This window comes from Cyrtonyx montezumae, unplaced genomic scaffold (genome assembly GCF_038088225.1).
Source record: "Cyrtonyx montezumae isolate F1298 unplaced genomic scaffold, pur_monq_1.0 scaffold_30, whole genome shotgun sequence".
In the NCBI taxonomy this organism is placed as follows: Eukaryota; Metazoa; Chordata; class Aves; order Galliformes; family Odontophoridae; genus Cyrtonyx; species Cyrtonyx montezumae.
In genome coordinates this window covers 7,307,625-7,334,287 of record NW_027072035.1, presented here as the reverse complement: position 1 = coordinate 7,334,287, position 26,663 = coordinate 7,307,625, and the positions used below count along the sequence as shown (strand labels likewise).

The window sequence follows — 26,663 nt, the reverse complement described above, 5'->3', positions numbered from 1 at the left end:
CTAAGCTACTGTGATTATAAATAATAATAATAATAATAAACAACTTATTAAGGCATAAATAATTCTAGCTTTGCTGTAAAATCAATTTTTGTTATATAAAATGCCAGTGAAGTACCTCTTGTGCATAGTATTATACTCATGATTATTATTCTCTGCAATTGATTGAGTTGCCCAGTCGTTCTTTCTTGTCCTGCATGGACATATTCATGCTACTAGCACTATGTATGTCTGACTCTTTATAAATGAGGTTTAAGATAAATTCTACTTTAGTTGAGAGAGATGGTTATTTGCCATGCTGTTCAGGGTAGTGATACAACTATTATACCTTTACTTCCTCTTCCATGCCATGCACATTTCTTCTCCATCCTGTTAAATGGATACACATTAGAGAAGATACATTCCCACTGAAATCTTTATTATTGAAGAAAATGGCAGAAGGAGCCATTGTTCACAAATGTGCTCCAGATTTCATTTGGAAATATATGAGCTTTTTAGAAAAGAAGCATTTTGGTTTGCAACCAAAATCCTTTGGATGCAAAAATACTCCTAAAAAATGTTTGTTTTCACTGGAGTTTTTCCAAACAATATGTCATCCCATATTATTGTTGACTTCTTCTTGGAGTGAGGATAATGCCTTTTCAAGTAGCTTTGCAGTTACCTGGTGCCGAATTCTGTGGTCCACACTTTCGTTGAGGGGTGTGTTGAGGGCTGTTGTGCACTCACAGACTCTTGAACTCTCTGCCTGGCCAAAACTCACTGGTGCTTCTCATGAGAAAATAAGTAGCAATTGTTGCCATCCAAATTATTGAATGTCGTACAGGTTTTATAGAGATGTACTATTTGTACTGTTTGTACTTTCCACAAAGTGCTTGTGTACACCACTTTATACTGTATGATAATATGTACATGCAAATCTGTACTGCACCCTTATAAATATGAGGCAAAATTAAAAGCAAGCGTACATTCTGTGAAGAAGTCATCATTATAAACCATACATAAATAAAACAGCAACAGAAATCCCATGAAATTGGCATAGCTTCCACAGCTGAATGTTAGGCTGAAGAAAGAAGATACTGAAATAATAACTTTTGGGTGGGGGTGTGTGTGTGGGGGGGGGGGGGGGGTGGGTGAAAAAGAATAGTAAAAGTAACTTCTTTTCCTTTGCTATTTCATAATTAATTTTTTTAAACTTATTGATGGTTTTGCTTCAGATTAGAAATCTAAGTAGAGACTGTGTATGTACCTTGAATGATAAAATGGATTCATTTGACTTATTTTAACTGGACTTCCAGAAAATAATTCTGCCAGCTGTGTACACAGATTACTTGATCATTGTGATCTTTTTTTGACATAATCATCAATGAAAATGACATTGATTTCAGTGCATCTGCATTTGAATTTAATCTTCATATAGACTTTAAGGGACTGTCCTATAGTAATCCTGAACATACACATTTTCAGAAATGAAAAAAAAAACCCAAAACCCGAAAATCAGAGTAGAAACAATATATGTTATTTCCTCTATGAAGATTGCACATATGTTTCTTCAGTTCTGTTCTGCCTTGATCCCAGTCCAAAAGGAGGTAAAATAAACAGGTTGTGTATTACCGGCCATATGTCAGAAGTGCTTAGCATTCCCAATTAGAGTCATAATTTTAGAAGTACTTAGCTGTCACTTAGGTATCCAAATAGTTGGCCAGATTTCTAAAATGCCTTGCACATGAAGCAGTGAGTTCTCTGGAATATATGATTTCTGTTGTGGATTGTTAACACCTTGAAATCCTGTCAGTAGGAATTGTATGTTCTAATAGTTTTGGGTTTGGGGTTTTTTCTTTATGGTTTTTAATTATTATTTTTTTTTAATGTGCAAGTAGAAAATTCTTATCAACCCTGTTTCTCCTCTACCATAATTGTGAGCTAAACTTGTCTGGTCTTGTTAGCTATTCCTGCCTTTTAATGCAAAGAGCAACTGTTAGCTTAGAAACACATTAAAGGTGATTGTAGAGTTGATGTCAATGGAAACTGACTTGAAAGTGTCAGGTTTCTTTTGCATTTAACTGTTGTTTTAAAAAGCTATCTCTCCTGAGCAAGTGTATCTCTCTAGGCAGGTGATACTTTAATTGGCAGAAGTAGTCTCAATGGGGAGACAAATAATGGGGATTACTGGAGTACTGGGTTGACTTGACTTTTTGTTGGGTGATGATGTGCTCCTCAGAGGTGATGTGAGCAGAGCCTGTGGGCTGCTCTCCGTTGGTACAGAGCTACTCCACAGCTCAATGGTGGTCTTTCCTGTCAGGGTTTTGTCATGTTCTATAGCATATCTTTACATAATGCTGCTGGCATTCATTTTTTATTTTTTATTTTTATTTTTCTGTGAACTCACAGATTGGGGTTCTATCGGCAGTCATGTAAGAGTTGTGGAAATTGTAAACAAATATCATTAAAGAAACGTCTCAAACGTGAGCTGCTAATGAATGTGACCTGTGGATACAACTGTATAAACCTCCTTTACTTCCAAAAAAATGCACACAATTATTTTAATTCAAGCTGGTGGAGACTTTTCTTTACAAACACTGTCACCTTTCATTGGAGGTGGCTCCTATGTGTCACTGCTTAGGTTTGGGCTGAAAGGCAGACCTAATGAAGGCTCTTTCCAGCCCCTCGGTACAGCTGTGGCTCTTGCTCTCCCTGCTGTGCTGCGTAGCACGCTGGCCATTTGTTGGCAAGTTCATATTTCATACGGCAGGGAATTGAAATGATTGAACAGACAGGAGAAGAGTTTTATTTGCAGTAGCCTGGGTATCCCTAGACTCTGATTTGGCATAAAACATCTGCTTCATGATCTGTTTCAAGGCCAGTTCCCTTCCGCCAACAAAGGTTACGACTTCAGGCAAGCTGTGCCTTCGCTGGCAGGGGAAGATTTGCCTGAAGACTTGATTTAGTCAGAATCAAAGCATCCTGACACAGAAATCCTTTTTTCAATTACCGTGGAAAAGGCAGCCAGACGGTAAATGTATTAACATATTAAATAGTAAGTAAAGGAGGCTGCTGACTTCTGCTGCATGGGTTTTTGTGAAAAGTTGATATAAACAATGTCTGTGTATATGTGTGCATGCGTGGCTAGGAATAAACATCCACTATTATTCTGATAGTAAGAGATGTGGCAGATACTGTAGATGTTCCTGCTTCTCTCTGCTGCAAAGGAGTGGAGTCTATACGTACATTTATTGTTTTCAACATCAGCTTATGCATATTTTCAATTTGCAGAGTTAATTGGTGTAATATTGATGCAGCTTGTGTTAAAGTCCTAGGAAATAGGCCTACAAGGCAGTATTTCTGAATAAATTGATGCATTGCTTCTTCTTTGTATTCATAGTGGGGATCTAATTTCTTTTTTTTTTTTTTTTTTGTCTCCTTCAGAAAGTCAGTTTTTGAAAAACTGATACAGATTTTTTTGCAAGAGTGTGATCTTGATCCATGCTGACACAATTAGAAAGCAAATCCATGTTCCTTCTTGCAATAACAAAGTTAGCTTCAACCTTCATTAGAGTGAGTAGCATATTTATCATCTATGTGCTTCACTGCCATTGATGCACAGCCTCCATAACATATGGCTATTTCTCTTCCTCATAAAAGGAAAAAAAAAATCCTTTCTCTAGCTTAAAAAAAAAAAAAAAAGTGATTGAATATTTGCATATCTCCAAGGAGCAATGCGGGTTAAACTCTGCATTCATCTTCTGTAGTTCTTAGGCCGCTTTTGGTTTAAGAGTAAGAACTATTGCTTTTATGAAGTGCCTTTTTCTATAAAGTCAAAACCTCACAGCAGTGCATAGAAAGCCAGTGGTATAAAGGAGCTAAGTAGAGTCTTTAATAGAGAGAGCTAGGTTGTAAGTGTTTTTGTTCCTACAGAGCAGATAGATTTGGTTCCATCTGTTCCATATTCATAACAAAGAAGCTCACTTGCGGGAGGACTGACTTACTGGGAGTAGCATGGTAATGATCTTTTCACCACAGATTGAAAGGATCTGAAAATGGTCACTTCAGCTCAGCAGAAAGCAGCCAGCACTGATAATGCTTCAAGCCTGATATTTTTCTGCAGCTCTGATTCAAGATTCATGTTTTTCTGAAAAAAGTAAAACAAAAACATAAACCTTGATCTCTCCCTCCTGCCCTCTGTGTCAGTCCTCCTCTTGAGGAGTTCAGGATGTTTTCTCAAACAAAAATGGAGTGACATGTTACAAACACGAGGTCAGTCAGTTTTTTCTTTTTTCTTTTTTTTATCTTGGTATTAAAAAGCAGAAGTGAAAAATCATTTACAGCCAGTCTGGTTTCTGTTTTCTGAACTTTTTTCATGATTTTGTCTTTCTCAGCAAGAAGGTTCTGTGAATGGGAAATCTGAAGTCCACAAAATGTGTGTGAAAGTTCCTTGCTGAGTTTCGTAATTAGGATGCTCCAGTGCCAGCTTTGATTACACACCTCATAGGCTTTCAAAAAAACATCCAGCTTGATCCAAAGAAAAAAAATGTTCTTGTCTCTGCAGGATAATTCACAAGGGGAGAGCAAAAAAATGTGGGAGTGTACCACTAGCACTCTCACTTGGCTAAAAAACAGATTATCCAGTGACCCCTAGAAGGTGAACTGCAAGTTCACAGAGATCTTAAAAATTAACACAGAATGGGAGGAATCTTCCTTCGCTACTGTCTCTGCACAGACCCAGAAAGAGGATACGGGATGGACATAGGTTTGCTTTTGTCCTGGCAGGAAATCCAATGGGGTGCACTGGGCCCTTTGCCCTGTGCTCCCAGGCATGTGAAGCCTGAGGCACAGGCAGCTGTAGGCATGCACGTCAGACACATGTGCATTTGCAGATTTGTTGATTTCCCTTGATCCAAAAGCACAACGTTTGATCTCAGACTGTTGTTTTGGCTGGGAGTTTTTTTGAACACTGTTTCACTGCAGTAACTTAAGGAATAAATACCTATATTTCCAGTGTCTCTTTTCTTAGCTAAGATAAATGGGATTGTATACAGGCTTCTGTGGAGAAACTCAGGATACTGACCCCAACTTTGAATGTGAAGGAAAGATGAACCTGGCACGCACAAGCATGTAGTTGCATGCAGGAGCCAGAACTACATCTAACACAGTTATTTCTGGCATGGGTTATGCAAAGACTGAGATACAAATATAAGTGGATCCCCATCGTTACAGAAAATGGATAGGTTGTGCTCTTCACTAACAGGATTGCTCTAGTGTGACCAGGCTTGAGGTATTTACCCAGAGAGGTGTGGAAATACCACATTAGGCACTTAAATGGAGAAGTGATGCTGTGTGATTAAGAGTAGTTAATTTGATAGAGGTTTTGTCCACCTCTTTAAAGCAGAATAAGAGTCAGAAAGAAGCTATCAAGTAAGTGGTTTCATGTTACCCCAATTGTTTTCTATATGTAAATATGATCTTGGATGCAATAGGAGGCACCGTTTGAAGTTGCTCACAACTTGAGTTATACAAATTCTTAGCTGGTTAATCAGTACAGAGTAGAGGAGCAAGCTTGTGGTGGGGAGGTGCTGGATTAGATCAGAAAGTATTGGGTGGTGGAAGTATTGGAAAATAGAGATCAGAGTCTGCTTGGGAAGACTTACTGTCAAACAAGTGCTTTTCTGGAAGAGCAATGGAGAAATGCTTCTGTTCTGAGAGAGCTAGTGTTGCAACAGTCAAGAAGATAAAAGATTGTGAGGTACCTGCACTGCTCAACAGTCTGCTGAGGTACTCACTGCTTTTAGGGGCTAGTTTCCAAACCACATGGGGTTTTGAATCCCATTTATGGAAGAATGAACACATGCATATCTAATTTTGAGTTCATCTGGGAATGATCACTGGAATAAGGGCTAAACATCCTGTGGTATCCATTAATTTAAGGAAAAAAATAGAAGGAAATGATTTGTGGCAGAGTAAAATGAAAACTTATCTGTCACATGGGCATTTCAAACTTTCCCACAGTCATAGTTATGACACTGTACAATCCTTTTCCAGTATAGGTAAGACACACTTATTCCTTATGAGGAAGAGGCTTTCCTTGATGAGGCAGCAGCAACACTTACGTAGGCTGGCTTTCGCAAATACATATTTCAAAGCATGTGTGTGACCTGTGGCAATGAACGCCAACTAAATAAGTGCAAGAAAGAAGCAGGGGACTGGAAGCTGAAAAACTGCTACAGCCTAATATACTACACAAATGTATGTTAAAAAGATAAATTCAGCTTAATGTGTTCCAGAGTTTTTTGAGGGCTAGCAGAGAATTTTCTTTCGCATATGGAAAAGTTCAGTAGTCCCTCTGTATGACTCGATCACATGGGCAATTCACCTGATAAGGATGTAGTACTATTAAAGATGTACTATTATTAATACAGTGCTTGCATCTCATTTTTTAGCACTCAAGTCACAAGCTTGAGCTCCATCTAGTAGGTATAATGAAACTGAAGATTTCTGCCCTGAGAATATTTATTAGCCAAAAGCAGGCTTGAGTTACAGTAGACTATCACGTGCTTTACAAATTGGACCTTTTTCTACTTAATATCTGTTTTTAATCCTGCTCAAATTTGGTTTCATCTGTGTAAAAGCCAACTGTGCACATAAAGGCATTTTTCTGTGAAAGCTCTGCCAAGCTGTAGTTAGACCTTTGCCAACAGGAAAGGGCCTTTGGAAAGATGTTGAGCAATGGTATTCTCTCTAAGCAGTGCATCTGCATGGTTTTGGACATACATGTGCACTCAAACACGTTCAAACCTGCATTATTCTGCCTGTTCCTCTTCATTTTAAATAACTACAAAATACAACCCACAGTCTGTGCTTTTTTTCAAAATTTCCCTTGAGCCTAAGGCAGCTTCTTATAGATGTCTTTCTGCTTTTATGTCTGTCCCCACTTCCCCATCCATGAGAATGATGTAAACAAAGAATTTTGTCGCTTTGATTAGGTGAGTCAGCAGAAGTAACTTCATGTCCTTGTCACACTTCTAACACAATACAGCATTCATAATTACTTCTTTATTTTATAAACTCACAGAATTTACAAGCATAGCATGGGGAAGCTAGAAATGTTTCTAAATATTGTAAAGGTGCTGGCAAGTCCATGAAAATAAAGTAGAATGGAATGCTCATCTCAGCTTTAATTATAGTGTCAGCAGTGGTAAAGCTAGACATGGGTAATATGAAGTCCATTAAAGTATATGAGGTTTAGTAACATGATACAGTACCCACAAATTCCATGTGGGTGAACATGTTGCTTTAAAGATCAAAAAGAGGAGGTAATTACTAACAAGGCTATAATGTCTCTTCAAAGGATTTACTTACGTCTAGTTCTTAGAGATGGGAATTAGCAAAATGGATAGCCTGCTTGAAGAAAAACATTTTATTTCTAGCGATACCAAGGGAAAATCAAAGCACAAAAGTGCCTAGGAAAAGTATGAGGAGGATATCTTTTTCTCTAAGTGCTCTATTTGATAGTATTAACTTGTTTTATTAGCAATTTACTCTAATACAGTCTTAATGTTGTACAATAACTGTATTTGTTTCTGTTAATGCCATTGAAAACAATAATGAGATCCAAAGTTTTTTATTTTGTTCCAGTTAACAACAGTGTTGGCTTATTGCAATAGAAAAGTATGACATCATCCATCTATGCTATGCTAGTGTGGAAATGCTAGCCCTTATTTTATTGTATGTAAAGGAGTTTGCATTTATGAAAGATAAACTTTATATATTAAAGGCCTGAAAATGCATGAACAGTTATGATCTATTCTTCATCTCTCCTTCCTAATATTTAAGAGGAGCTATGTGCAACTAAAAGTCAATTCAAAGTCAGATATGCCTTTCATTTATATCCAGCTGAGCTTTGTTTGTTCTTTAATGAGAAGAAACACGGCAGAGGCAAGACAGATTCACTGGGAAGCTCAGACTTCAGTTAAATAACAGCTTTGCCCCACTTCATAAACAAACGTAGCTGTTCCTACTTTTATGAAAAACAAAAAAAAGTCTTTGCAAAGCACTGCTGAGTTAGGTTCATGCACTGGTCCAGGGCTTGGTTCGGAGGAGAGGCTCAGACAGGTTCATGGTTGTTTTTTTTTTTTTTTATAGCTGAAATGTGTGCTTTACACTTCTGCTGCGAAGTATATAGGGTGCACTACATGGAGATGATTTTGTGTTTTCCTGAACACAACTGGACTCTGCAACTTGGAAGGACAGATAATAGGATGGTTGTAATGAACATCTGGACTGGGTCCAAACTGGTTCTGACTGCCTTGTCTGAGCCCTCAGCTTCTGCTCACCTCTGCTGCCCATAGCTGTGAAGGGCTGGGCCTTGGTCTTACTGAAGTTCTGTACTGGAAAGTCTGACTTGAGGACATCAGCCAGACCAGCTGAAGAGAGGTCTTGTCATTAAACCTGGAGCAGCTAAGGGTCCCTTATGAGATCTATTATAGCCTCCTTATAGCCCCCTTATGAGGGCTAGACCATGCTAAGTCCTCTAAAAGAAAAAATACTGTCCAGATGGTTTAATTTATAATAGAATGTTAATACCCACTTTTGGGATTAACTGGAAATTCGTGCTGGATGTGATGCTTTTTTTTTTTTTCTTTTTTTTGTCTGTGGCTTTAATATGAAATTTACTTTCAATCTCTGCTGCTTTCAACCATATATATAAGCTGCAGTGGATTATAAACTACAAGAAAAAATTATGTTCTTCTTGGCTAAGCGGTTGCAGTGGGACGGTTGATTCAGCATGAAACACTAACACAGAAACTATGTATTACTTTCTTCTGAGAACTCACTAAAATAGCATTTATCTGACAAGTCATTTCCATTTTCTAGGCTACTTTTAGGGCATTTGAAATATATAGTCACTTATGTTATAAGTCATAATAATCGAGTATTTCTATACTAGTGCAAATGTAGACTGAATTAATCATGAGGCATTAGAAAATAGAACTAATATTTTGTGTGTGTTGTGCACATAGCTTTTGCTGGATCTTTTTCTCCACTGCTGTACATTTAGGAATTTATATTTTTCATAAAATTCAGAATGTGCTTCCTTGCATGTGTATGTATGTATCCATACACAGGTATGAGTACAGAAATATGGCGTGGTAGCTGTTAGCTACACTTCATGTTAGATGCAGCTGAGAAGGAAGAAAGGAATAAACCAAAACATTCATTTATGTACCCTTGTAATGCATTTGATTTCAAAACTTCATTTGTAAAGAATAATATAGTAGTAGTTTTGCATCTGTTAAGCTGTAGGCAGTGACCTTTTATTTGCTTATGCACTTATTTTCCTGAGTAGGTAATTTTTCTTATTTTTTAATTGTTCTTGGCAGTCCTAGATCAGGTTCATTTCCAGGTGAGATCCTCTCTCTGATTGCATGAGATTTCTGAGTATGTTATCTTACTATGTAATTCTTTGCAATTTCATTTTGTAATGGCTAAATACAGAGATATGGTAGACAAGACATTTGGCAATAGCAAATATTCAAATAAATTTAGTTATAATTTACTGATGAAGTGTTTGATTTTATATCTGCTGAATGAATAAGTTGTGGATGCTTAGTATTTAAATTTTCCCAGACATAAGTCATGTTTATACTATCAGAACAAAGCTTTGCAAGTATGTTGGAATGAAAAACAGATAGGCAGAGACCATTTTCTTAAGTTAAACTCGTGGACTGGTGAAGGTCAGGATTTCTATAGTGCTACTATTTATCTGTTTTTGATTTTCGATTTTAACACTCAGAGGGAGAAGACCATTTGTAAATCCTTCCAGATAGCTTCTCTTTTGTTTAATAAATTTGAAGTCCCCTTTGTTGTCCATACATATGGGTCTGACTTTCTATATGTGCACAGAGTGTTTTATTGATTCATTATTTTCTAGCTGACTTTTTCAGTTGTAACACTTATGCAAATTTGCAACTTTTTTCAATCTACACAGTGAGAAGAATATTAATAACTAATTCTGCATTTACCTGGCTAATTTGCATACATTTGTGTTGTATGGTAAATCACATGAAAACCTACAGGGGAAAGGCTCAACTCTTCTAACAACTAATAGGCTACTTTTTCTTTTCACTTGCACAAATTGAGAAATATTGCCTGTGGCAAACATAATAGAAAACTGCATTTTTAATGCTCTCACACATAACTCATTTCTTTACAAAGAAAGGAGCAGATGACTGTTCTTAAAAATAAAACTTTCTAAAGCTCTGTAGCTGACACAGGATATTGAATACTAAAACACTGCTAGTTGGTGGAATTATGATTTGCAGGTTATATAAGGTTACATGGATATTGGATTTGAATAATGGGGGTGGTATTGTGCCTTAAAGGGCTCGAGTCATATCACAGTTGTAAATGTTTTCTCCTGAGGAGGTTGCCTGTAGCATACTAGACAAAGAGAGCAGAAGGGCTGCATAAACATGAGTTTCTGCTTTACAACAGACAGGACGCTTTACAACGGACAGCGTCCTGTCTATAGGGTTGTAGCAGATTCTCTCTTCCTGGTGGTGACAAAAGCTACAAGTGCATTCCTTTTGATATGGCAGTCAGTGTTAAGTGTCTGGTCTAGCTGCATGCATGTGGTATCTCTTTTAGCACACTGGGGAAAACCTCAAAATTAATTCTCTGTCAGCTTCACCTATATTTCTGTTCGGTGCTTGTGGTTTGGAAGCTCATATCAGTGCTAGGAATTTGTATAGCACACAGATGATGTTGGTAGGAGTCCATCTGCAAGTAACTGAGGAGAGAGTTCAGTGAGATCTCTCAGGTCTTCTCTACAAGCAGAGCAACCTGGTTTATTGGCCACCTCAGGAGAGAGTTGAATAAATAAAACATTCACTTAAGAAGAAACTGACAGAAATCACAGCTTTCAAAAATACAGAGAGAAATGAACAGGGTTATCTCCACTGTTTTTCACAGAAACTGGTTTATAATCCTTCAAAGAATATTCCAAGTGAACTGGTAATTGAAACGTGAATAACAAAATAGTGAGAGAAATTATACTCCTTTGCCAGCATAACCCCTGTACTAAAATGAAGGTGCCATCTGAGTGACTTAGATAAATGAAGCATTATTTGTACACTGAATGGTTCCAGTTTTGCTGTCTAATAGGGCCCAGAGCGGGTTGTGGCTTGAATATTAAATATATTTGTAATGTTAAATGAGGATTTGAATTGCACTCATGAATTAATTTTTTATATCAGCACTTGCATTTTGGTGAAAGGTGCAATGTTATAATTAGGAAGCTAAGAATGAACGAGGAGACAAGCAGAGAAAACAGCTGATTAAATGTGAATATCAGTAAATAGGATGGTTGAGATACTTTTTATATGTGGCATCCAAGTAACTTGCTCTTCAGGTAGAAAATGAGCCTTAGATAGGTACCAGCCAAACTACCAGCTGTCTCAGGAAAGAAAACTGTTTGTGGCTTTTGTCACATGACTGTCAGGTACTGATTACCATGTTGCTTTTAAAATTTTCATACCTTTCCTTTTTTTTTGTACATTTACTTTTTAATTAGACTACTTTGTAACCTGATTGGGTCATATCTTGATAATTCCTTTAAAGATATCTTATAGATTGACATAACAATTTAACTGAAAATGTGTTGCCAGGAAAGAAAAACAACCAACACTTCTCTGCACCAATTGCTTTTTGTTTTGTTTTGTGTGGATCTCCAGTAGTTATTTTTTATTTGTATCTGATATTTTGATGTTGCAGCATGTGTTTTGTAGCAGAAAACTGTTTGAGAGTGAGTGGGACGAAGGGAGGCATATATATATATATTTCACATTTAAATATAACTAACAAATACTGAAATATTTATGGCTTGGCTCTAGATGAGGCGAGAATAATTTTCTTCACTCTCTTTCCTTACAGGGTATAAAAATGGTAGCCAGTTCAGAGAAAATAAATTTTCTATTCTAATTTGTCATTTAGTGCCATTTTCAGATTAAGCTTGGATCTAGTCCTATGTGCAGTAGTTGAATCTGTCTTGGTTTTTTTTTCTAGTTAACTGATGAAAATAGAATTTTGATCACAAGAATACAGAGATCATGTCTTGAATTTCTTCTAAGCCATGAAATTTTTATAATTACTGAGATGTTTTCAGATATCTTGATTTCAGAGAAATTTTTACTGTGCACTTCCAAGACTGTGTGTAATCATGAAGTATAAAACATAACAAAGCATAGCCAGGAGATTCTCATGAAATTGCTGTTAGAGGCAAGGTGGAGGGAGTGAAACATCATAGGAATTAGAACAAAATCATAGGAACTAGCAACACTGCCGAGGTTCTCTTCTGTTTTTCTTTGTCATTCTTACTGTCACAAACTAAACTAGTCAGACCTTTTCAATTCTCATATCATTCATCATGAAAAGAGGATATAAACTCTTCTGCTCCCTATAAAGGATCTTTTCTGAAAAGACTTTCTGTTAGGCAGCAAAATTTCATTTGACCTTTTTTTTTTCCTTGGGAATTTCAATTTTTGAAATAGAAAATGTTGCTTGGGACAGTTTCCATTAGCATCAGAGATTTCCTACTCTCAGAGCTGGGCTCTATTTTGTAGCTAATATCACCTTTAAAAGGGACAAATAGAAAAGCCTTATACCAAAGCCTTAGAGGCTCACTTTGTTTTGTGCAGAGAGGAGAATGAAATTTCTTTTTGTACAGGTGAAGAAAGGACATTTTCTTATAGCATAGCTAATTTCAATGGAATGTAACGCAGCAGCAAGAAGTTTAGCTGGGAAGGAACTTGAACAGACCACAACAGTCTAAGGGCTGTTTCCTTCTCCTTTGCAGCATTCAGAAATATTTCTCTTTTGCAAGCATGCAAGAGTTGAAGGAAATTTGCCAGACTCTTCTGCATTGGAAACCCATCATTCTTGGAAAGTAAAACACCTTAAAACTTCTGAACATTCTGCTAATACTAACAGCCATAAGTTTAGGTCTAGAAGTAAAGACTTGAATTTTTCAGCTTGAACTTACCCCTGAATTTTCCTTTTAAGCATCAGCTTTTGTGAGATCCTAGCTACATCATGACTTCTGCTCTAGACAAAAAAATGCATTTTTTCAGTAATATGCTCATGTGTGTAGCTTATCCTTTCCTATCTGTTGTTTTGCTCATTTGGTGTTTCTCTGTAGCTGTTAATCAAAATATTGGCCAGTAGGTCACCCTGATTGGGAGTTTTGCGCTCTTTAGCAAAAGTTTGTCATTAAAGCTACTTTCATGTAGAAGAGTAGGACTTTAGACTTCACTTGGGGTCAAGTTTCAAGACATTAACTATGAAGAAAACATTTAACGAGCGCTCTTGGCTTTCCTTAGTAGAGAGCAAGTGTGATGTGCCTAAAATTCAGGAAAAAAAAAAAAAAAAGAAGATTTAGACCTTGTTGCTGAAAGAGGAAGAGAAAAATAAAAAAACCCTGACTGCATTATAAACTGGATGTCATAATCTTAGAGTCAGAGTTTTCATAGGACAGTGGTGAAAATATTGCAGAATAAACAAGACTGGGAAGAGAACAGAACAATACTGACAAACTGCACTGTGTGAGAGAGCAGGATTGATAGCATTAGCAGAGCTGACTCTGCTCTGTGAGTGATACATCTGGATTTATAGGAAATACTGCAAATTGTCAGTGTTTTTGTTTTAAGATGAAAAAGAGAAGGGAAGAAGTAAAAAAGTATTGCAGTCACCCAGCTTAGCAAACAGGTCTTAAATTTTTCAGGAAGGCTAAAGAGGTTGCACTGTATCTCTTCATTAGGTTGTTCTTGGTCACTGAGGCAGATGTGAGAGCAGAATAAAATGTCTCTTAATTCTTTTTGTCTTAATTATTATTATTCCCACTGAAGGAGTAAAACACTGTGGCTAAAGAGGAATCTATCTAGTTTTATTACTTACCATTTTTCATAAATCACTTAGAGTACATAATTTCTTAGGAGAAGAAAAAAGCACATTCTCATACTTAACAATAAAACTGCATCAGTTTTAAGGATGATTAATTAAATGCAGCTGATAGGATTGCCATAGGACTGCAGTTTGTGATGCAGCACTTTCTATGCAAAGCTATGTAAGGAATGGTAGAAAAAGGATGTTTAAGCAGAGGGCAGATTTTGAAATTTTCTCCATAGAACATGGCTAATCACCAGCTCTTGTTTACTCTTTAAGTATATACAAATATTGCATACACATATAAACTGTGTATAGCATTCATTTTCTTTTCTCTAGCTGGATTATTATCAGATCCTAGCTATCATAGATAGTCAGTGCTAGTGCTAATAACATGTTCTAATAAACACCAATGAGCCCAAGTATCTATTTTGTGGATGTAAATGGCAGCACGTGAACATAAAAGTTAAAATATGCCTTTAAGTAAGTGTGGATCCTGATGCATTTCTGAAATTCTGAGCAAGAAGAGCTGTTCGTGATGAAATTACTGCATATTTTCTTTTTTGGCTAATGTTGGAAGTGTCATTTCCATCTTTATTTTAGTAATATGGTAATAATAGAATACTTATCTTTTGAGAAATCAACAAATGCCTGTTTAGTCTGAGCAAAGCATTTAGCCAGTTGCATATACTCAGTGAGGGCCACAGAAAGGACACAATTTCCTGAATGTAACCACAGAGTTCAAATATTGTGCCCTAAATAACACACCAGTTACTGTAAATGTCAGTAGAGGGAGTTTTTCTGTCTTTGATTTAGTAAGAGCCTACAGCAAAGCCAGCTGTTAACACTTCTTAACCGCTTGTCATTTTGAAGGGGGGAGCATCATTTCTACACACTTTTGTCTTTTGATTAAAAGAAGGAAACAATTTTTCAAGCACTTCCCAACAGGTGCAGAACAAAAGCATTAGCTCTATTTGACTCTTACTGTGCTCCTTTTATTTGTGTTCCAACTGAATTTGCTAGTTCTTCTAATAGGAAAAAGCTGATGTCTGCCTTGGAAACACATCATCAAAACCTAAGGGAATTCATTTTAAGTTATTTGAGAAGCCCTTCAAGTGTGAGTTTGGCATGTAGACAAAGAGTGTGTGTTCATATGTCTTTATGTAAATGATTTCAGCTATTTGTCAGTAAAATGTAATGGGAAAAAAAAGGCTGAAACAGCAATAAACAAAACAAAACAAACAAACATCTCATTGGCCCAATCATGTTTCATAAGTGCAGACAGCTTCCAATAATTTCAGTTTTCTACGAAAAGCAACTTGTGCCCTACTGTCTAGCTTTTTATTTGCTGGAAGAGACTATGAAAGAGCAATGAAATAAAAATATCTTTAGGCGCTTCAGGCAATATTTTCAGGTATGGCTTTTGAAGGTTTTACAAGGCTGAAATAATGTATCTGAAGATGGTCTTTCACTACCAAAATTTTGCATGGCCTTGTCAAGGAGTTTGGTATGTTTGCCTGCATTCAGGTATTTTATGGCAAATGTACATCCCAAAAGGTTTTCACAGCAGCAGTTGTTGCTGTTGGTGATTATAGTAATATTATATGTATGTATGGTGCTACACTTTTCACTTTTTTTTTTCTCCTCCTCATACAGTAAGTATTCTTCCGAAGAAATACTTTGAATGGCAAAGATGAAGGAGGAGATAAATAAGGAATAAGCTGATTTTAGAATGTTTGTTAACACAGTAAATCATATTTTATCTGAAGCAAAATAGGGATTTTCTCAACAAAGGCACATAGTACAAGATTTCAGTGTCTTGATTTTACCTTGGAATATAATAGATGTATTTTATGGTATGTATTTTTACTTTAGTGGAAGTAGGTCCATATTTATATTTTTAACATTGTCAACTTCAGCATCATGTTTTCAGTTTTCTTTCATTCCTTTCTGAGTTGCTGAAGTCGGTGTCCTGCCTTTTCAAGACTAGCTTGCTTGTTAGTGATAGTAATTATTCTCAAGGGTAATTTTTCTAAGTAGACACATGCGTTACAGCAGAAACCATATTGAACTATCTCTTGAGAAAAAGGTGTGAAAAGGTTAAAGGAGATAATGAAACATGAATATCATTCACTTCTTTCATGAAAGATAATCAAAAAAGGGATTAGAATAAAATCTGCAGTTCTCTTGATGCTTTTGTCTTATCTAGCTACTTTGCACACTTGAAATACTTACATGAAGAGGCTGAAATGTGGCCAGTTCTTTGAATAAAGGGATAAGGGGTGTTTGACTTTAGACAAAGAATCGTATACATTTTCTCTTACTCTTCCACTTCTCTCTCATTCTCCGTTTACAGCTTCTGCGATCCCAGATAATGGAAGGAGATCCTGTCTAAAGCTTAAGGTCTTTGTGCGACCAACAAGTAAGTTTCTTAGAATAAGTTTTTGAGGGTGGCTTTGTAGCGCATGCTTAACCGTGTGGTCGAGTTAACAGCAGAAAATCTTATTTATTTATTTATTTTTACTGGTAAACCTTGTGTATCTGTTCTGTGCAGCAGCATTTGTGTTATTGTTTTCATGATATATCCTTATCATTTTTTCATAAAGCTTTCTTTTAATTTCATGGCAATTGCTAACTTGTTGTTTCTTAAACTGTTGTACCAATGGAACACTGGCATTTGGATAAGTGCCACAGACTATAAAAAAAAATATATGCTTAATTATATTAGTAAAGAGAGAGAAAAAAAGAAACAAAGTCTGGAGTTTAAGGGTGTCTCACTAACATATTTGGCTGTTATCTCTATTTTTGTTATAGACAGCTGTATGAAAACTATAGGTGTTCATGATCGTGTTTTCGATGTTAACGACAAAGTAGAAAATTCATTAGAACCAGCAGGTTAGTATGCTTAGAGAATCTCTTTTCACAAATGCGTGTATCCCTCTGGTGCTTGAGTACTTTTTTTCTTCTACTCCCTGCATGCTTTGCATGGTATAATTGGTCTGCTTTTGCTTGTTTCTAGCAGTGCTAATATCACATGTGGTATATTTCCTGTCTCCTTATCTAACTCAGGGGAGGAAAAGTGTTGCTTTTTTGGTTGATGTAGCTTAATAAAATTCAGTGTGTGCCAGAATAAAGCTTTCACCAGTGTCCTAAAGTCACTGGTTCATCCAAGCCAAACACCCAGCATGCTGACAGACCACTCATGGAACTAACTGAGCCAAAAGTCTTAAAGTCAATGGGCATGCTTCACTTGTTTTGTGGTGCCAACAGACTTTCAAAGAACCACTCCTTATTTAGTGCTAGTGCATGACATAGGCATGCAGCTAGTAGAGTTAGGGTTAAGTAAGAAATCAGTCCCTTAAAATTATATACATTTGTATTTATATTTGTATAGTCTGTGTATTCTTTTTACATATGTAAACACACATACATGCTGTTGTGTATGAATTCATATCCTGGCTATGGATCTGGGGGATTTTATTTTGCTTGGTTTTTTTTTGTTGTTGTTGTTTGTTTAGTTTATTTATTTAATTTTCTTCGCTCTCTAAAACCTGCATTTAATAAGAGTAATGCTTGCTTTTATAAAGCCCCTTATCTGCCCAGGGCAAAGTTGTGTTATCCTTTGCCATTAAGCTATGTGGCTCTGTGTGGGAAGTGCATGTATCTGGTTGTGTGACTCAGGTCTGTGACAGATAGGAGCATGTTTAATTCTAGGAGTGTGAATAATCTCATCAACTTCATGATGGTTCATGACATTAAAATTAGGTGGGTATGTAAGACAAGTATTTACAATAGCACTTACCTGCTTGTTTTATGTGTAACACACTGTTCACACACTGCTATATTCAAGCCTCAATAATTAAAACAAACAGTTAAATGAATTATACCACACACACACAAAAAAAAAACACCTCATGTAATACTCATGTATCATGTGATACTCATGTAGTAAATTCCCTGAAGATCAGATTCCCAGCTATTTTTTTCTCTTGTGTTTTTTAGAAAATACTGTCCCTTCTATGAGAACCAACTTAGTAATGTTTTGTACTTCATTATTTGCTGATCCTTCACCTAAAAGCCATTATTTATGCATTATTATATTTATAAGGCTTCCAAAAGTTGTCCAATTTGAATGCTCTAATGTTTTATTATTTTTTTAGATGGGGTTTTCAGAGCTAAAAACGTTGGTTTTGAGAATCAAGGTTGTTTTCTAAGCAGACCTGTATTCAAGGAGAGTACATTTACAACAGAGATGCATTTGCACTTTTATTAGCAGCATTCACCTTCTACAGGAGGCATTCCCTCTCTCTAGGTAACCCATGAATCTAGAAACTCAGCGTGCTTTTTACACTTTATGATTTGGTGAACATGAGCTAATTCGAGTGTTATTCTTTCTGGTACTGGTTTGCAAAAGAGATCACCTGAGTAATAAATTCATGATAGTAGTGAATATTCTTCTCAGCTGTACTGCTCACTTGCCATTGAGTGGCTTATCTTGCTAGCAACATCACAGAAACATACTATTAGAAGGCAGTAGATACAACAGCAAACAAAAATCATACAAGGAGAATCCTGAAGTCTGAGGTGAAATATTGTCTCTGGTATTATGAAGAACAGTAGCCTAAAGGAGAATGTTTTTGTTCTAAACACTTCAGGTACTGGAAAGTTGCCACTCCCCAATGAGGTGATCTGCTATTCCCAGATCTTCTGTCTGCAGTCAGTATTTCCTGTTATTGGACTGTTAGACTTGCTACTGCCTTGGTGGATCTTGTTGCATGTGATTTGTAACATGTAGTACATGTTACTACATGTTACAAATCACATGCAACCTACCTCTACCTACCTCTGGAGCTCACCTTCTGCTTCTGTGCTCTCCCCTAGCCTATGACTGCTCCCACAGTGTACAGGAGAGCTGGGAAGCAGGGGGATCATTTTCAGCGAATTACTTACTGCTACCAATGTTCTGGAAAAAAAAAAAGTGTGATTTTTGAACCTCTCTAATTGCACTGGTTTTATTCAGAAATCTGTAGAAATCTGATCTGTACGGATCACACTTCTTTCAGAAGTCACTGAAGTAATTGGACCCTTGCCTATATTCTTCTTTTGTCCCTAGAACAAAAATTGCAGCTGTGCATACCTAGAAAAATTATACCTGAAGCATGTGATGTAAACTTATGTGATCTGGAAAATTCATGGCTGTCAAATTATTTTTTTCAAATTACTGCTAGCATTCCTAGTCTTTACCAGTGACCTTCCAGATTTTACTCATCAATTTTGTCATATGTGTGACTTGTCTTCAGTGTTTAAAATAAGCCCAGACCTTTCCCTTAAGCACAAAAGATTGTGCAGTGTTACTACTCTGCACCTCCAAGGAAAATCATTTTTGTAAAGTGATTTTGAGAACCACAGATGAAATGTGTGCTCTAATATATGAGCGCATAGAGACCTTGGGACTGCATTGACAGAAAGCCCAAATGATTTCTTGAAAGTAGTCCCTTAATGTTACATGAAAATGAATTCTCTTGAGACAAATGGCTTTATAAAGATGGCATCTTAGAAGATATCTGTATTTTAGTTTAATAATCTTTTTAGTTAGGGCTTGTGGTTGATTTTTTCTTTCTTTCTTTTTTTTTTTTTTTTTTTTTTTTAGCAGGAGCCAGTGTTCCAGTTGTGCCAGTAGCTGAGAGTCAAAGAAAATTAGGATTTGTTGCTGATTTATACTAGTTCTACCCTATTGTGTTTTAGTACTGACTCATGGATGTAATTAGGACAAAACTGTTACCATTCAGTGCTTCAAATTCAGACTTTCTTGCAATTCTATTGATGATGCAGGAGACTTCACATCTTTCTCCCTTGTAGTTTTAGTTCATCAGTGATGAGTATGTTGCCAAACTGAGCAGAGCTGACTTGATGTATATGAAAGGATATAGAGCTGACAGTAGGTCCTGGATCCTTCATACCTTCTTAAAGTATGTTTTAATTGAAAAGCTGTTTTGGTGAAGTACTGTATTGTCATTGCAGTGCCACCTAAGCACAGGAGTGTAGCAAATGAAATACAGAACAGCCTTTGGTTCTGACAGACACCAGAAGTAGTGATTTTAAATAGACCTTTCTAGACATTTAATTGTCTCTGTCTTGCAAATGTGAATATGTTCACAACTGATCAGTGCTTACCTTTCACACTCTGCCTTGAACAGCACTGAGGAGGTACTGATAAGCTTGATGCCGTTGTAGCATCAGTGCTGAACAAAATGTGCCAGGTTGTTAATCCAGTTTACTGTGCATCTTCCAATGAAACTGGCCTAAAGCTGAAGAGTCTGATAGTTCAAATACTGCAAAATGCTCTACTTTGCTTCTGTGCTTGCTGTCAAGAGTGTTTAGGGAGCTTTTCCCTAGCTAAAGCCAAGTAGCATGAGAGGCTCTACAGCAGTATCTACAGCAGAGTCATCCTTGTGGTGTGACTCCCTCTTCCCTTAGTGTCTTTAATTGGGGTTGCACAGCTCTCATCCAGTGTAATCCTGGCAGTGCAATTTGTTGAGATGGGAGCTATGAGGCTGATATATCATAGGTATGTCAACACTTCTCTTAAAATGGGGAAGATTATTACACTAAGTAGTGAGATACTGTTAATTTTCCTGGAAACTTAGGCACCCTAAAATAGCTTATAAATACATTTTGAGGCCACTTCACACTTCCTAAAATGGTTAAGCTCTTTCGTTCATTTAGTACTAAGAAAATTCAATCTCAAAGCTGACTTTTTATGGCAAGCCTCAGACAGATTGCTCTTAAAATATCTAAATTAGATAGCTGTGGATATGGAGGATTTTGCAGAGAAAAACAGCACACCTATAATAGCCCTGGAGTTGAATTTGACTTCATTTATACTTTTTATGTTACAAGTTGTGTCTATAAGGCTAATTTTTAATTGATAAAAATTAAAAAGATCCTTGTTCAGTCTCATACATTTAGTATTTTCCACTATACTCTCTTCTTCTACTAATGTGTAAGCATGTTTTCACAGCTCAGCTGTCTTGTTTTGTTTTGTTTTTGTTAGTTTTATAAGCACATATTTAATTCTGTATTTTGTCTACCGTAACAAGTAATCTGCCACCTATGAGATTTTGGGAATTGTGTTTGAAAATCAGAGGCTGTCTTAGCCTTCAGAATTCCATTTCAAGAGAGAGAGATTTGTCTCATATGCCCTGCATACCCCAAAATGCAGTATACTTCAGTGGAAAGTGGAATAAATGCCTGCACTTACAGGCTGCCATTTCAAATTCAGGAGCTGAAATCTGTAGCTTGGTAAGGGGATTAACTTCTAAATTAATTCCGAGCACGTGCAACTCTTCCTCAAGCCCTTCTGAAAATCAGGTGTTTTTATTTAGCTGCCGCACTATTGACATTGCTATCTAATGAGCCATCCAAAGCTGAAGCTACCATGTTTTATTAGAGGAGGAATCTTTCATTCCTCAGTCTGCTGCAGTCAGACTTACTTTCTGCTGCTCTGGTCTTCAGTGGGAGTTTTGCCAGAAAGAAATGCAGGACTTGGCCCGAAGTTGGTTACATAATGAGGTATTACACGGTTGTGAAAGTCAATGACAGCACAAGGTTCATTGCCCTATTTCATAAAGGCACTGAAATCTACTTACAGTTGTCGGCTCAGTGAGAGTTTATTAAGGATGCAAAATCTCATTGGAATGTGTGCTTTTTATTTGAACAGATGATACCGTACATGAGTCAGCCGAGCCATCCCGTGGTGAGAACGCGGCACAGACACCGAGGATACCCATCCGGCTTTTGGCAACTCTATTGTTCCTCCTGGCAATGCTTTTGATATTATAGCACAGTATGCTCCAGCAACCTGTCGCAGAAAATATCAGGGTCTTGGAACATCAAAGATCCACCTAACTGCTCATCCCAAGAAAGGGACTTTATTGTTTTTGCAGATGTCAAATCGTTATTTTTCCCTTTTCCCTTTTCTTCTCCCTTTTAGCCTGAACTCAGCAAAAATTTGAAGGGGATAACTAGCTTCAGCACCCATCCCTACCTACCCTGTGACTTTCTGAACCCCTCCATACAAATAAAAGGACTCCAAATGAAAATGCCAAACTATAATAGTGACACTAGTGATTCTTATTTTCCTCTGCATTCTCCTTTAAGAAGTCACCTCTGTTAGCTCACTGTGTCATCTGAATGTAGACAAGGAAGAATAGTGGCAAATAGAGTAAGTGGAGGATAAGCAAACTGAATGAAAGCCTGGGAGAGCTTTTCTCTCCTGTACAATATTTATGCCTTCTCATTCAGCACTGTAAGATGTTCATGCGTGGTATCGTGTCACCATGTCAGGACTGGAAGGGAAATATTAAGAGCAGATATAACACCATTTCCTCCAGGAGTTCTAAATGAAAAGGCTTCTGAAAGGAAAGGGTGATATTTCTTATAGGACTGTCCTGAAACACCTTTTTTTGCTCACAAGTAGAAATGCTGTCTTTGGTGAGAGAAAGAGTTTAGTATTTAGAAATGTTAGCATGCAGCAGGCAAGGTCAGATTTCAGAAGCTTCACTGGGGGTGTGAGTGCCTCTGTTATTTCGTTTTAAGGGGATAATGCACACCGGGTTATTTTATTTTAAAAGAAATCACCGTGGTGCTAATTTTTTTTCTTGAAATGCAGAGGCACTTTTGAGAAAAAAGTGACCTTCCCCAGCGCTGACTTAGTAGCTGAGAACCTTAGATGCTGCTCTGGGTGTTAATACATGCTAGAAGAAAACATCAGTGGCCAGAGGACCACTGGTCGTATTTGGAACACAGGATCTCCAGTGTGCTTTTGATTTGTCTCTCCTGCAAGTTCTTCAGTCATGGGAATAAACCACAAGTAGCAGAAACCAGGACAGTCTAGTAGCATTGTTTGGTGGGGGGAAAGAAAAGAAGTGTGGAATATGAATTCAAGTGTTGATTTTTTTGTCTTTTCCCCTTCCAGCACAGTTTGAAGAGTAGAGGAAACGTGTTTATCAGCCAGAGATAAACTAGATGGGCTCCCAAAGACTTAACAAAATATTTTTTTAAAAATCCACTAGAATAGAAAATACATTATTTAGATATACTTTATGCTGAGAGTGAGTATATATGCTTGTCCTATTTAAACATGTGAGAAAAGTGGTAACCCTTGATGCAAGTAGAGGATGGTACTGTCTTGTTAGATGGAATTGGGAGTGACTCTGTTTAGGGAATCCAAGCCTTGGCTAAGGTAGAACTTGGAAATGTCATTTGCCAGGAAGTGCAAGAGTTCTTTTTATTTTATTTTATTTTATTTTTGTCTAGGATACCATGAAATTTGAACTACTAAGTATGATCATGGAAATACCAAGCAAAAACTGAAACAAAAATTTTCTAAACAAAAACTGTGATAATTACGTTAAATGAGAAATATACATGAAATGAATTCCAGCTAATCAAGAGGTTTCTATATTAACTCTGAATAAAACCTCTGTCATAACAAAACTGAGTGGTACAAATAATGGGCATTTTGTGAGCTTTTTTTTTTTTTTTTTCTAATGAAGATAAACTTTACAAATGTTGAATGCAGCCCGCTACTCAGTAAAGAAGGAAAAGGGGAAATAAATTTATGATTTTTAAGGTTTTGTGCATGCTTAATCACAGTCTGGGCTTGCCTGATATCATACAACAAGGTTATTGTTGCAGGGCCTTTGCTTACAGTAGGGATATAGGAAATTTCCTCTATTGTTAAGTGCACAGAGCAAAGACATAGAATCCAAGCAGTGAGGTAAGTCACCATCCCATTACAGTCTAGCTGGTACTTTTTGCTCTTTAACTTGGATGTGCTTGTTATGCACACATACACTTCCTTCAGGTAGCAAGTAAAGAGGTTTGGATGAGGTGAGGTTAATCAAAATGCGCCTTATCAAATGGATTATTAACTGGAGTACAGGTAATACTGCATGATAGTAATCATATTAAAATGATTCATCGCAATTGCAGGCAGTTATAGCAGCAGTGCCAATTTTATGTAGAAACGGTGACTTCGTTTTTCATCCTATGTCTCTAAATGACGTCAGAGTTTGAGATGTATGCTTATCCACAGCAGATGCTTTTCATTTGTATTGTTTCGTGTGGAGTTCAGCCCTTCACGTTATCACAGAGCCCAGCTGGGTGGATGAGGGACAGCGTGGGTGACCCAGCTGCAAAGCAGATACCTGTGCTGCCAGGGGTGTCCAGAAGACCACAAGACACTATCAGTTTGGCACATGGTGGCATCAGGGAATTCCAGTCGTAGCAGTAAGTGCCGGTTGGTTTTGTGTTGGGATGCAAATCTCTGGAGGCTCTGAATGCAAATGTTGGTGCCAACTGCTAAGAAATTTCTGCTTCCCTCCATCTTCCCACTCTCAAGCCCAAGGGACTGATTCTCCCCAGCCTGGGTGGCTTACTTACCCCCGTGACTGCACTCCTGGCTGCCTAGGCCATTGCAATGCCAAGCAGGGAAAATAGGGATCAGTCAGTTTAGTGGATACTGTGTATCCTTTAATAGGCAAGGTAACATTTCGTGTTAGTTTAGAATATTGTTTTGTACTGTACTTACTTGGATGGCAAAGGAAAGACAAGTAAAACTTAAAGCTATGTTCTTTAAATTCTGTATTATTAGCAACCTCTGTTGTATATAGTGTTTGATAATAAAGTATTAATTTGATTCTTATGTCTTTTGTAAGTGAGAACAATAGACTTTCAGGATATTAAAATCATGCATTAATTACAAGACAGAGCTTTGAAGCATCAAGTGTGATCATGGCTGAGAACTGAGAGACAAGTGGCCATGACACTGCAGCATACAGGACTCATCTTTGGAAATCGTTCATCTATTGCAAGTCTTCACATTGTCAAGACCTGGAAAACATGACTTTTGGTGATCAGTGTTTTGTCCTCAGTGTTTAAAGGTCTAATGTTGAAGCCCCATGGTTTCTGTGTTATTTTTTGTTCTTTTGTATTATGTTTGTTTCTAAAATTGCTTTGGGGATATAACAGCTCTTCTGTTTAGTTTATTTTTTTGTTGTTGTTTTTGTTGTTGTTTTACTTTATTCCTTCTGATTTTGTTTCCATTAATAGGTTTTTTTTTTTGTTTTGATTTGTTTTGTTTTGTTTTTGTTTTGTTTTTCCAGAAAGGATCTTGCCAGTGTCATGTGTGATACATACATACTAGGTTCCAAAACAAATTTGGGAAGTATTGAGAGTAGATGAGTAGATTGTTTCCTTTCCTATATAACTATGAAAGGAAAATGGTTGTATTTATACCTGTTGATTCCCACCGCTACCCTCAAAACTGAATTTTATCTATTGCCTTGTGAGAGCAGTGGCTCAGTCACTTTCAGAGATTTAGAAGAGAGTGTTAACTCTTCCCCTTCTTTCATTACACTTGGATTTTGTAATCACCAGTTTTACTGTACAAACCTCCACACTTTTCTTCCCTTTTACTGCCCTTCCTCCTCTCCCACCCCCTCCTTTTTTAATTTGGAGCTGTGAATGGGCAGATCTATTTCTGGCCTGGCATCACTGAGTTTTTCCCATGCATTTGCCCTCGAGCTTCTCGGATGTGAGACAAATCTCCCTACAATAGGCTTGCTGCCATTGTCTGTACAGTTTAATAGAGGCTGGCATGTTGGAGGTTACCCATGAGTCTGCGAAATCCACTTTCCATGCTTACTCTTGACACCCCCATTGAAGCCACTCATTGTGTATGCATCTGGCTATGAAAGTCCAGCTCAGTGTGGTCCTGTGCTTGTACTGCCCTGCTTTGCAGTTTCTTTGCACTTATTCATTGAGTGCTGTTTTTGAAATGCTTACATTATATGAACCTAAAAAAAAATGTAAAAAAAGAAAAAAAAGAACCCTGCCCCATAAGATCTGTATTTGTATATACACGTGTCCGTACAATTATACTTAAATAAAATTAAAGATTTTCATCATTTTAATTGGTTCTCGTAGGCTATATTTTTGTTCATTTAATTATGTCTTTATTTTGGGGGTTTTTGTACCTGTCTTCTATTTTTGTGAGCAATGGAAAGCAATGAGGAGTATGAGTGGGAAAGCATGAAGAATGCAGTGAGCACAATGGCTGACTACCTAGAGGTGTAACAACCTACATCCTGGCTGACCTAAACTCTGGCTGCTGTGCTCTTCCCTCTCTCCTTTTTTTTTTTTATTTGTGTGTGTGTGTATGTGTGTGTGTGTGTGTGTTCATAGCTCTTCCAAATACTTAGGAGCATAAGGAACTATGCCAACCAAGTCTAGAGCATTACTTGGTTTCCATCATCACTTTCGCCATGCTCTGGGCCTTCAGAGCAATATTCCTTACTCCTCTGGGTTACAGTTATTGATATGGTGTAACTCTTGCTTCCTGAGGAATAGAGCCAGTCCTAGGTATGTGCACACAATGTAGTTGCACATGGTGCCCATCTACCCTGTTCTCTCCTCTGAATGACCAAGAAATGGGTCTGGAAGTGGTTTGAAATCTCAACTGTGTCATTAGTCACAAAAGAGAATAAGAGGGCTGAGAGTGGCAGGAGCTTCATGGATGGGAGAACCTGAGCAATGGTGCTTCTAGAAGGAAAGAAGTGCTGACTATTTCTTCCTTTCATCTGTGCTCCTGGTGCTGATGTTGTGCCTCAAAAATGTGCAAGACTGGATTGGGCATGATTTGTATTTGGATCTGAAATGCGTGTCCTTGGCAG

General features: G+C 37.3%; 1 protein-coding gene across 1 annotated transcript in view; it reads left to right on the top strand.

The window, feature by feature from the left end:
- The window catches only part of EFNA5 (ephrin A5), a 207,641-nt gene extending 182,650 nt beyond the window's left edge, over positions 1-24,991 (top strand). The window contains exons 3-5 of the mRNA XM_065744237.1: positions 16,283-16,348; positions 16,741-16,821; positions 21,647-24,991. Of these exons, the coding sequence (XP_065600309.1) occupies positions 16,283-16,348; positions 16,741-16,821; positions 21,647-21,768 (269 nt within the window). The 3' untranslated portion in view covers positions 21,769-24,991. The remainder of the gene's footprint in view (positions 1-16,282; positions 16,349-16,740; positions 16,822-21,646) is intronic.
- The last annotated feature ends 1,672 nt before the right edge of the window (positions 24,992-26,663 follow it).